This window comes from Myiozetetes cayanensis, unplaced genomic scaffold (genome assembly GCF_022539395.1).
Source record: "Myiozetetes cayanensis isolate MyiCay16 unplaced genomic scaffold, myiCay2020 scf9, whole genome shotgun sequence".
Lineage (NCBI taxonomy): Eukaryota > Metazoa > Chordata > Aves > Passeriformes > Tyrannidae > Myiozetetes > Myiozetetes cayanensis.
This window is the reverse complement of record NW_026088185.1, coordinates 5,612,182-5,624,452: the sequence shown is the minus strand read 5'-3', so window position 1 is coordinate 5,624,452 and position 12,271 is coordinate 5,612,182. Positions and strand designations below refer to the sequence as shown.

Here is a 12,271-nt window from a genome sequence, read left to right as displayed (position 1 = left end):
TCAGCCACCTGCCTCTGAGGGTGCAGGCAAGGCTTTGGCTCAAACAAGCAAATGAAACAGGTTTTGTTGTTAATCTCCTTTTTACAATGTAGTGACAAAGACAGAAAATATTTTTGTGGCAGGTGCTTATCCTATAATTTTCCATGGGTTGATGAGTCGGGGAGGTGCCTCTTTTAGAGGAGGACGTGGCTAGGTCAGGTTGCATTAAGATGATTTAGAATTTATATAATGAGAAATAAATAAAACTTTTCCTGAAAGCTGTGAATGATGATGTGTAGCTTGGTAATGAAAGCCTTTCACTGATTTAAAATAATGTCTGTAGTGGTAAAAAATGCCAGAAAATGAAGCAAAGTACCTAGTCCAGACTCAGATAAGTGATTCCATTGGCTTCAAACAACTTTTTCAGGTGTATTTCCAAATATAAATGCAGATCCCTAATGTAAGTTCCTTATAAATGAAATAATCATTACTGTTACAATTATTACTCTTTGTGTATGCTGGAAAGCATTTTAGGAAGTCCTGCACTTTTTAAGAAGCAGAGATGACTGAGTGGGCAATGAGGTTTTGGTCTCTTCAAATGGATGTTATAAATCACTATTTTTGTTTATGAGGGAAGATCCATATATAGCTGTAGTTTGTCAGCACTTTCCATTACAAATTTCTAGTTTTGGTACCATATAGAGCTCTCAGCACCCTCTTTTCAAATCCACTTAGGAGTGAATGTTGTGTCGTTGCTCAGTGAGTGTTTCTTCTGCTCTCTTACTAGAATCCAAACTGGTCTTAAAAAATAAAAAGGTGTTCATAGTTAGATGTTTTGAGAGACAGAGTGGTTCACTACAGGACTGAGCCTGCTTTTATTTTTCCTCCTCTCTGTGCTTTTCAGTGTGCATCAGAAATAGCTCTCCTGAAGTATAACAGAGCTGTGGTAGGAGAGGAGACTGACAGGATTTCATGTACACATTGCAGACAATAAGGGACTTGCTTTAGGTCAGCAAGGGAAAGGGCTGTGTGAGACCCCCCCCAGCACCAAACCTGCCTCCTGCGCTGCACAGTAACTGTGAAATGAGAGTTTACAAAGAAAAGGGGCTGCTGACCCCCCCTGCCCCTCTGAAACAAGCCTAAAGTCATTAAAACAAAGGCAGTAAGTCCTAGTGGCTACAGGAGACAGCAGGGGAGCACAAGGGCTGGGCAGGTGTTGTGTTAAGGCAGAGAGTTGGCTAGATGGCATTTGTCCAGAAAAGCACATTTCATGCAACAGAAAAAAGAGAGGAAAAAGTAAAATCCTACTCCCTCTCACCCCATCAAAACAACCAAAAAAAAAGGTAGCAGAATAAATAAAGATATACCCAACAGTTGCACCTAATTCGACCTTAGGGAAAAATCCCTGAGTCCAAGCCTAATAACTGGCTTAGCTCAAGCATCCGTGGAGGGGGGCAGCATCTAGGAGCAGAGTACCACTGTATTCATTCATCTTTTGTATCCACTGCAAATGGATAGGGAGGATGGGAAAGGGAAGCTCCTCCTTGCATCTGTAGGGCATTGGCAGAAACCTTGTATTAAGTTAAGCACAATATTTGTTGCACCATAATTGCTTTGTAAGTACAGGCACAAAGAGGGGGGGAGGCTGGGTCACCAGGAGTACTTTTCCTACCCTGGGATATGAATACATGACTCTCACTTGTGTAAGTACAAGTTGCGTAGATGCATTTGTGGGTGAAATTTGGCCTGAGGTCTTTCTGGAGAGGAATCTTGCGACACTGAGCAATCACATATATTCAGTTGGGAGTTCTCCTCTTGCCAGATGGAGCTGTGCAGCATGGGTGACCTGTGGTGAGCAAATGGTCATGCCTAAAGGCTGAGTGTCTGGGGCAAATTCTGGGCTGGATACTGCCACCCTCACACCAAGCTACTCCTTACAAGGTGTCCCAGCCTCTGGACTTCAGTAGGGCTCTCACTGAATGTTGCTCAAAAATCATTGAAACCACAGAATTTGCTCCTGTGGTAGAAAATGCTGCTCTTTGCTGGGATACTGCCTACTTAAATCAGAGCCCTTCCAGCTGTAGCTGCGGTCTTTTCAGCTTCATATTTGTATAAGCTTGTATGGCCATTTGAGCATAAAAGTTGCTGCACAGGTTTCACTGCTGCAGTCTTCATTCCTTGCGTCTGGCCCTGGTCAGCTGGGCTGGGAGAATCCGTCTGCTGTTTTAAAACTATTGCTACTGAAAGCATGCAGTCACAGCCAGGGTGCTTCTCCACATCAGCCAAAGCTGGTTGTTGTGATGGCACAGTATCCCTGCTCAGGGGCCTGATCCAGCTGAAAATAGTGGATTTTTCGCAGGAGGATCAGTTTTTAATCAGATTGGTATAGCCCCCAGTTTCATGAGCCCTGGTTCCGGAATAAAAGATGGAAGGGGTGGGGATCGAGGGAGGATGGCAACCACAGTTTGTGTCAGCTAAAACCTGACTGAAGCTTGGCTTAGCTATGCAACCGCATCCCAATTTAAACTAAACTTGGGTGTAACAGACCCGTTAGTCTACACTTACTGCACACACCACCTCCAGAAGATATGAAATAAGTCTTCTGTTGCATTTAGTGAGAGTTTAAATTGACTTCAGAGGTAACAGGCTTAAACTGAGATTCTTCAATGTGAAAACTAAAAATTTCTAAGGATCCCTAAATAAGCTGATCAGTTCTCACTGAATTTCTGGCGCATTAACCACCTCCATGTGGGCTTGAAGAATCCCATTTGTGGCATGCAGAAAAGGACTCGGCACAAAGCTTCTGAATCACTCCCTTCTCCTTTTTATTAGTTGTGAAATGTTTGATTTGATTTAACTGTTATGAATGGACAGAACCCTGCAGAGGTCACCGTGAAAAGTCGGTGTCAACCATCTAAAGTTTGCACTGGCTCAGTGGCCAAAACTTTTGGCAACTTGCAATAAACAAACCTGACACCCAGCATCAGAGGTGTCCATGAGTAATGGAAGAAGCCCTGCTTAGGCTTTTGGCACTTGATTTGAGAAAGGAGTTGGGTAATTCCCCTCTCTTTGCAGGTGGTGTTCACCCTCATTTGTTCCATCCAGATACAGCTTCATTTCTGTCTGAGCCTCCAGAAAGCCTCAATCTACTGTGAAAGCAAAACCTGCTCCCTGGAAATACACCTTTCTAACCCTCAACTGAAACATCTCCCATTTCAGTGTTGGTGTGGCAGCGTTGCCCACAGGTGTCATTGAAGAGACATCTTCCTTTCTCTTGAGGATCACTGTTACCAACCCCAAAGCAGAAGATGTGCTACTGGAGCCCTGAGCAGGCCTGGCTCTCCTTTTTCCTCAGCACCACTCCTGGGCAGCCTGGGAGTGGTACCTGCTTTACACCAGTGCAGCAGGAGGACAAGGGGAGGCCTGCTCCTTTCTCAGCAACTAAATAGAATTTGCTAAAGCTAATTTGCCTTTTACTGTCAACTTGTTCACTAACTGCTTTGTGGCTATGAGGAGTAAACAGAGCTGATTCTGTGCCCGGCCTGGCTTGCCTGGCATTCTCACCCTTTGTGTGTGTGCCTTTTTGAAAAGGGAAGGTTTGTTGGTGCTCTCTAGTTTACACATTTAAAAGCTCAAAATTAAGCTGAAATGAACCTGAAAAGCCTTTTTAAGTAAGACCCAAATCCTACCAGCAACAAGAAACTTAAAGATGAAAGTTTTCTTTCAGCTAAGACCATTTTGTACTATCCCAGGAGGAAAGTATGTTTGAACACGTGTTAAAGTCTCACTACACTTCTAGAGTGATGTAAACACCCTCTTTAAGGACCTTTTTTGCTACCAGAGTGCTCTTAGACTGAACAAGAGCCAGGGCTCATTGTTCCAGCTTTTGGCATTCCTTACCTTGAACTTTCAAAATCCATCAAGACAGGAGGGTTTTCCCCCTCTCCTTAAATTTTCATTTTACAAAACACTCATGAGTTTGCTATTCCAGCTCTTAAAATTAACTGTTTTACACTCGACACTGCTGAGTGCTTTCAACAGTATAAAAACAGGGAGTTTAATAATATAGGAACATTCCACCTCTGAGGTTTACCCTGTGGAAGAACTGGGTACCTGGGTTCAAAACCTGTGAGAAGCTGGGTCATTTTTTATTTGTCTCTAGCTGCCAATTAGCAATGCCATTAATCCACTGCCTAGGAGAAGTGCATGATTAAAATAGACAGTGCCACTGACCACTGACAAGACAATATGCAGAAGGCTGTGCTGTAGCTGCCTGTCATTGTGTTGCTGTAGTTAGAGCTCAGTCTCATTTTCCAGGGGGAAGTAAGGATTTCTTAATGTCTTTGCATCCTGGTGTAAAAACAGACACATCCAGGCTTTGACCATCGCATTGCATTGTGCCCTGGTCAGGGAGCCTGCAGCAGACCCTGGGATTGCTGATGCACCACCTGCCAGCCGTATCAGACAAATTTGGTTAGAGAACACGTTGTGTCCGCAGTCACTGCAAATGTCCTTCGCTGTGTTCGCCCACAGAGCCATCCAAGGCTCCTTGGGGGCGGCAGATTTGAATTTTGCCTCCTCAAGGATGAGTATCTGAAGCTGGGCCAAAGCTTTGTTTCCTGCTGGTGAGAAAAGAGGGAATGGGGGAAGAGGCGTGGGAGGGCTCGAGGGGTCAGGCTTGATGTGCTGCTCCGGGGGCAGCAGGAAGGGGCTGGTGGAGCAGGGCTGCTGCCAGGAAGGGCTAACCTCTAGCTGGAGACCACAAACCCTTGGTGGCAGTGGCCAGCGTGGTTTTCCAAGGCCACAGATAAAATAAGCAATGACCTAGGACAGCAGACAGTGGAGGAGACAGAGGGGCACAGTCCTGCTGCCTGTTCCCTGGTGTGTTGGACAGAAGGAATTTTGTTCTGTAGTGGGAATTGCACTCTTGTTTGCTTGCTTAAGAAAAAGATGACCAGTGCTTTAATTTGCACCCCACCTGGGGATCAAATATCTCAGTAAGACCAAAGGGTTCTTTTACCCCACGTCTCACTTTTGAGGGAAAGAAATTTCCATGACAGGATGAAATACTAGGAATACTTTTCTTAGGTGGATCTTCCAGCTTCTGGTTTGTAGCCACACTAATTTGTGGGTGAAGGAAATATTTTGGTACTGAAAACTTGCCAAAGAGCTGTTTAACAGGGAATTGCAGTTTAATTAGCACTTACGAGACATTAAGAATAATTGTATTCAATTTGGCCACTCAGGATAAGGTGTGATTCAGGATCAGCTGGTTGGTACTCTGAAAAAAAAACAAAAGAAAAAGGAAAAAGAAAGAAATATTGCTGTGAGGACTGGTGAATATGTGCTTTTGTGGTGTTTTTTCTTCTTTTGTTTTTCCGCACAAGGTGCTGTACTGGACTGGGAAAAAGTGGAAGAAACTTGTATTAACTGGAGGGAAATGGTTTGACTTCATTATTTTGTAGTGAGCTGGATTACAGTTTATCCCTGCTATCTCTTTCTCTGTGTTTTTTTTTTTAATTTATTATTTAGGAAATGTGCCAAAAACTTTTTAAAAATCCTTTACTTATTTATGCTTTGCACTGGAATGAGAAAGTCTACCACTTTTAGTAAGCATGTGAACTAGAAAGGCAAGGGAGCACAGGGTGAAATTTTTTGTGGAGGCTTGTGTATAATGAAGGATAGCCATCAGCATCCCTTGAATATTTCTTTTTTCTTCATGACAGAGTTCATTGTGCTCCCTGAGTGCTGTAGGTGAAAACAAAGGCAGTGCCACTACTAAATGAGTGCAGTTTCAAAGGCTGGCTGAGAAAAGAGAAAACAAACAACATGCAATTTAAATGCCTGTTTGTATGCAAGCTACCGCACAGGCTAATACACACACCAGTATGATGTAAGGTAGTGGAGATGACCTGATTAGCAAAGCCCTTGCAACGAGCTGAAGAGATCCCTGCTGCACCAGTGCTCCCTCCTTGGAGACCTGCGACTGCTCCCAGCTGAAGGAAACCTTTCCCCAGCTGCCAGAGGGTTTCTGAAAATGGCAGTAGCAGTGCTCTGTGTGTGCCTGGAGGTGAGGGAAACAGGAAGAGCAAACAGCCAGCACAGCTCTGTAGAATAGCTGGGCTGCTGTGAAGGATGCAGCATGAACTGCTTGGGCTTTGTGAGCTCCATTTGCCGGAGTTGCGGAGTGCTGTGTGTTTGGGAGGCTGTGCTTCAGCAAACAGCTCACACCGTTCGCTTGTGCTGTTCATCCTGTTGCTTGAAAGCCATCACTCAGTGCTAGGGCAAGATAAAGTAAGTGGTCTTCCCGTTTGAAGGCTCTTGCAGCCTTGTTCTTGTGTGTGCTGAGCAGGCAGAGGTCCACAGCTGTGAATGGGAAGCCGTGGTGCTCAGCGCTAACTGCGGTCAAGTGTTAATTATTCCAAGTCAGAGAAATAGAGACAGAAATCTATATATGTAAGAAGACACATAAGATCCAAGACTTTCTCTCTCTCCCGTGAGTACATACAAATCTACACAACTGGTATGTGGTTTTTGGTTATTTTGTGCGTTCCTGTGCCAGGAGAGTGTGCAAGCTTGTGGCAGTGACCCGGGGTTTTGGGTGAGGAGCACAGGGCACTCTTTCTGGCTCTGCCGTAGCTACTTGTGTGGCCGAGTGTATTAAGTCCTGCTCCTGAAGCCAGCAAACCATTTATTCGGGCTTCATTCTCAGACTTGCTGAATACCCCAAAAGGCTGCTATTATTGGAGGGAACTGCTATTCCTTAGCTCTCAAAGTGGGCTTTCCATAAATCACCAGCACGTGCTTTCCATGGGGAGATGGGTCTGGGACCTCAGCCCACGGAGCTACCAGAGCTCCTTCCCTTCTGCTCTTCCTTCCTTCTAGTCAGCAATTCCACCAAAGGTAGATCATCCTGGTCAGGAAGCTGCTGGCTGTGCCAGCCTCCGTACCTTAGGCTCGGCACCCAGCATGGGATGGCTTCCCATCGCTTCTCCTGCTGCTGTGGTGGGACAGGCCCCCTCCTGCTCCCCATGGAAACAGGCTTCTCTTGACCTCTTTTTGCCCCTGACCACCAACTGGGGCCAGGTCATGGTTGTGCTCTCAGTCTGGGCTGCTTTTTCCCTTTTTTAAAACAATAAATGCGTCTTTGTGGTGACAAAAATATTAATCATCTCTTATAAATGACGAACTCAAATATTTCATTGTTGCAGACTGTTTGGATGGCGATGCCTGTGCTAACACAAGTCTGCTGTGATCTGATCCAGTAGCGTCCTTGCTCTGGATGGGCTTTGCCCTAATAGTACTTTCATTCCTTAGCCCCCATTAGTGCCTTGATGAATAGTGGAAGATGTTTCAACAATGTGATGATTAAAAAGCAGCATCTTACCGTTGCTTAGTCTCTGGTGCCTTTGTCCTGTTCATTATGTTTTGCCTGGGAGTAGCAGCAGTGATTTAGAGTTGCAACATCAACATCAGTCTCTGAACCTTGTGTTTTCTGGGAAGGGGAAGAGAGGATGAAGGAGGAAGTCTAAGTAGTAGGGTTTTTTTCTTCTGACATTTCCAGGCTGGCTGTTTGAAACTGTGATGCCTCACAGTGATTAGACACATTTACTCATAACTCCGACATTGAGTTCCTGGACAGGGACCCCCCAGGAAGCTGCTCTGGAGCACACCTGGACAGGGTTCGGGGACACCAGCCAGACCCAGGGCACTCATTTGTGCTCCAGGTCCACTGCTGTCACTGGCACTCGTGCTAATGGCCTTAGTACAGAGGTCAAAGACTACTTAGATATGAAGGCTGAATCACCTCCTTGTTAAACCCCTCAGCAGGATCAAGGCTTAGGGAAGCAGACACGTGGGCTGCCTTCTGGCTGACACTGTGGATGGAGGCTGTGACTCTGAGATGGACCTTTTGGCAGGTTCGACCAACCACTGAGGCATCAAAATGGGGGTGTCTGGTGATTAAAACACCCCTGCTCTGACACCACTCTCTGAAAAAACCTCATTTCGTTCATTTCCTTTAAAGGCTTGCTGATCCCACAAGCTCTTGATGGTTAGAGGAGGTTTATCCTGTCACCTGAGGATCACAGAAATCAGCAGTGAACCCGTCAGTCTTACCAGGCAGATGCGAAAGATCTTCAGCTGCGCGCATTTCACTTGCAAATATAAATAATCCAGCAGTGTAGGTCTTACTGCAGCCCTGTTTGCCTTGGCAGTATCCCATTGACGTGAATCAGAAGGTGGGAGCAAAAAGCATTGGAAGGCTCATCCAGAGACTGGTCTCCCCTCTGTCAGGGAACCTGTCCGTGCAGGCAGGGTGATTTGGAGATTACTGGCACAGCCCACAGGCCCGGCTTCACTGGGTCCCTGCGTTTTGAACAATCCTGCCTTGTTCCCACACGTTGTGCCTTTGGGAGCCCTGCCTGTCAGGGCACTGGGCAGGAGAGACCTGCGGGGAGCAGCTCTGGCTATGTCCTTCGCTCCTCTGTGGCTTCGCTGCCTTGAGAGCAAGGGAACTCCTGTGCTTCAAGCTGAGAAGCAGGAGGTCAGTTGTTAAGCCTGCTGCATCTCTGCAACTTTCGGTAGGTCTCTGGATCACACCATGCCTGAGTTTCTAAGATGTGAAATAGGGATAGAAATGAGGAATTTCTATTCAAAACGAACAAAAACAAGGGCTTTAATAAATAAGCAGCTGTAACTTGTGATGCCGTCACCATCACAAGGGTCTCATGTTGGTTTGAGCTTCAAGGCTTTCATTTAATATTGATGACAGTAAAAAAGTTTGTTATGATATTAGTGATTGGAAACTTAGAAACTGTTTTTAATTTTAACATCTTTTTAATCTTTTTTTTTTAATTATTTTATTTCAGCAAATTCAGTAAAGCTAGAAATGCAAAGCGATGATGAATATGACAGGAAACCCCTGAGTCATGAAGATGAGATCAGAGCTCACGATGAAGGAAGCAGCCTGGAAGAGCCCTTCATTGACAATAGCGAGATGGTGGATAACAGAAAGATCCAGGAGCTAGCAAGCGAGGGAGGAATCCGGCTTCCGAATGGTAAACTGAAATGTGACGTCTGTGGCATGGTTTGCATTGGGCCCAATGTGCTAATGGTACATAAAAGGAGCCACACTGGTAAGCAGCTGAAAGAAAACCTGATGACTGCCTGTGGCGTCTGATGTTGATGTTACCTGACAACTCTTCTCTCTTCCCTTTTCATTCTTGGGGTTCCAGGAGGCTGGGGAGGGATAAAACGGGCTTCACTGGTTTTGTTCTCTTCCTCCTCCCCAAATTCTGGAGATGCTCTGTTTCTGACAAGCATGGTGCTTCCTTGACTTTGATTTCCAGCCTTTTGTTTTTAAAAGCAGCATTAAATCTGGAAATTGCTTTTCTTACTGTTCTTGGCCAGGGGCAAGATGGTGAGAGTCATTCTCCGGCATGGAAGGGGTGTGTATGTGTGCGTGTGTGTGTGTGTGCATGTGCATGAGCCTTTAAGGTGAGTCTTAGATGGCCTTCCCCTGGAGGTGCTCAGGGGTGGGCAAGGCCAGCAGCGTCCTGGGAATCTCATACCTCCTTTGCAAGTGGCTGGACCTGGAATTAGCAAACCCCACGGGGGAAGGGGGGGGGCACTCATTACTCAGCCCTGCTGTCACCAGGGTGGGCTTGCTGCTCACTGTGTGGCAGCTCCATCAGGGAAACCTCACCTGAACCCCTCTTGGGCTCCCCCACATCATCCAGATACCATTCTGGGGCAGCTTTCAAAGCTTGCTCTCCCCAGCATTTGTATTTTTACTACCATTAGTATTACTACTGTTTGGAGACCAAAACAGCTTACCAGGCTTGTGCATTTGAGTTCAAGAGACAGACGGAACCTTTTCAGTGTACTGATTGAGTGGTCTTTGGGGCTTGAAAGATGAAGCCTTGAGCTTCACGGAATTTTTGGGGAGTTATGGCTAATATGATAAAATGGAGTGCCCAGAGGCTGGTAGTCACTCCCCTCTGCTGAGGAGTGACCTCAGGTGGGAGTGATAGTCACTTCCAACAGAAGTACAGGTGGTGCCAGAAGAGGATGCTCTCTGGTAGTGCACAGATCTACCTGGCAGGGCCTTGGATTCAAAAAAGCACTTAAGCTTGTTCTTTTATGAGATTTAAGCACATGTAAGTCACCTGAAGTGCTTCAATATAAGCTTAACTTAAGATACACACTTAAATCTTATTAAGTTTAAGCACAGGTTTTTGTGGTGGAGCCTCAGTGGGTGTTTGTTCTTCATATTCTTTGGACCAAGTGAAAGATGCTTTGCTTTTTATCTTTGTCTGCTACTATTTAATGGGGTCAGAGACTCACATGACTGAGATATCTGCAAAGATATAAAAAGAAAAGTGGGGGGGTTAAGGTAGAGAAAGAAAGGCTTTGAGTAATTCCTTTGTAAACCTGGTAGATTACAGTCAAGGGTGCTCTTGATGGGCAAGAAATCAATGGAATTTCTGTACAGGGAATTAATAAATCTATATTACACAGTTAATGCCATGTATATAAGTTGTATTGATAATAACTTAATATAAGTGCATAATGCAAAGCATGGCAGTATCATTTATGATACAGTCCTGATTTTATACAGGAGTTACGAGAGGGGAGAAGCATTAGCTGGAGAACCAAAACCTTGATTAACAATTTGACATGCTATTGCTAGGAAATGGAAAGAGAGAATGTAACAGACTGAGTCCCCAGCTTTCAACCTCCCGAAAAGTTTTCACTGGTGCTCACACGTATCCGAACACGTGTACTGTAGGTGCACCAGGGTCCACGTATTTGAACTCCAACAGCTAAACTAACCCTGCCAAATTTAGATTTAGGTACCTAATTAAATGGTCTGCATTTTTTGAGATACTGAATAGCTAGTGACAAGCTGCCTTTTTCATGTTAAAGAAGACATGTAAATTCAAAGTGAATGAAACAAAATCTCATCTGCGTGCGGGCCAGACGGCCGTATGTGGGTGCATGGGCAGGAATTGCATAACTGGTAGCTTTTTCCTTGGGGCTACTGCTGATTCCTTGTAGAGCTCTGACTCTTTTCCCGTCAGAGCAGAGGAGCTGGGATGCACTGTTCTATACAGATGATTTCAAGCATATAGAAATGGCATTTCTTTTAATGTGCAGCTCAGTGCTCTGCTCTCAGTAAACCACTTGGCAAATTTCACAGGGGATTTTTTTACCCTCCACTTTGTTTGTTTTTTAATATGTGCTGCCGCTTCACTGTCCACAACACAAGGAGAAGTTTTCTTGGATTTCCACATCCTTGATTTTAAGGAGTATTTTTAACATATATCTTTTAAAGTACAGTATTTTAAAATATATTGCCACTTCCTCGGCAGCTGGGCTGGCCTTGGCTCTGGAATGAGCCCTGACCTGTGGGAAGGCTGGTTTTGCAGCCCAAGGGAGAATGGTAGAGGGAAGGGAGTTTGTCCCCAATGAGTGGAAATGGATGACGTTCTTCATCAGCTAATGCAACTGGCATGTACATCCTTACCTCTCAAAACCAATTTAAGTATGTTTTGGGAGCTGAATCCTGCCATACTCTCCTCTTTATTTACACACAATCAAAGCATGGTCTGGCCAGTTGTTTGCATTGGCAAAAACTGAAGTCCTTTTCCCTTCCCCGAAAACCTGTCAGCATTCTGTGTAAATCATCCAAAATCCTGTGGTCCATTGCAGAGGCTGTAATTTGTGTGTGTGCTGGGATGAGTGTGGCTTTCCTTGCACCAGGGATCCAGGCTTGGCAAGAAGCTGTGCCATATGGCTCTGGCTGCACTGTGCACATAAAGGGGCACACTTTCCTCTAGCCAATGCTCATCTGTTCTTGAAGAGCAGTTGTCTTCCCTGCCACATTATGGTAGTTCAGTCAAACAGACAGAGGGGTGGGGAAAATAATCTGTGCCATGCATGAGGCCAGAGTAGAAGAGCTCAGTGTCCTCTCTCTGATTGTCATGTGCAGCTGCCCTTTCCTGTGATATAGACCAAGCTGGGAATTTCCCATTTATCCTGCCTCGTGCACATGGTGCAGGCGATGCTCTGGTCCATGGCACTTCTGTCATGAAGCCCATGGCACTGCTCATCTGATTCTGCCAAACACAACATTTCTCTGAAAAACTGATAATAGAGGTGAAGAGTTTTTATAACCTTCATGGGCATCGGGAGAAGGCCTTTCTATTTATTTGTCATTGCTGACAGAAAATAAGTAAAATGCTCAGTGTGGGAATTAAGCGTTATGCACTCCCTGTGTTACTGAGCA

General features: G+C 45.3%; 1 protein-coding gene across 4 annotated transcripts in view; it reads left to right on the top strand.

Annotated features, from left to right (window-relative positions):
- The window catches only part of IKZF2 (IKAROS family zinc finger 2), a 117,787-nt gene that overhangs the window by 52,532 nt on the left and 52,984 nt on the right, over nucleotides 1-12,271 (top strand). For all 4 annotated transcript variants that reach the window (XM_050340458.1, XM_050340457.1, XM_050340455.1 and 1 more), the window contains one exon: nucleotides 8,850-9,116. In XM_050340458.1, the coding sequence (XP_050196415.1) occupies nucleotides 8,850-9,116 (267 nt within the window). The remainder of the gene's footprint in view (nucleotides 1-8,849; nucleotides 9,117-12,271) is intronic.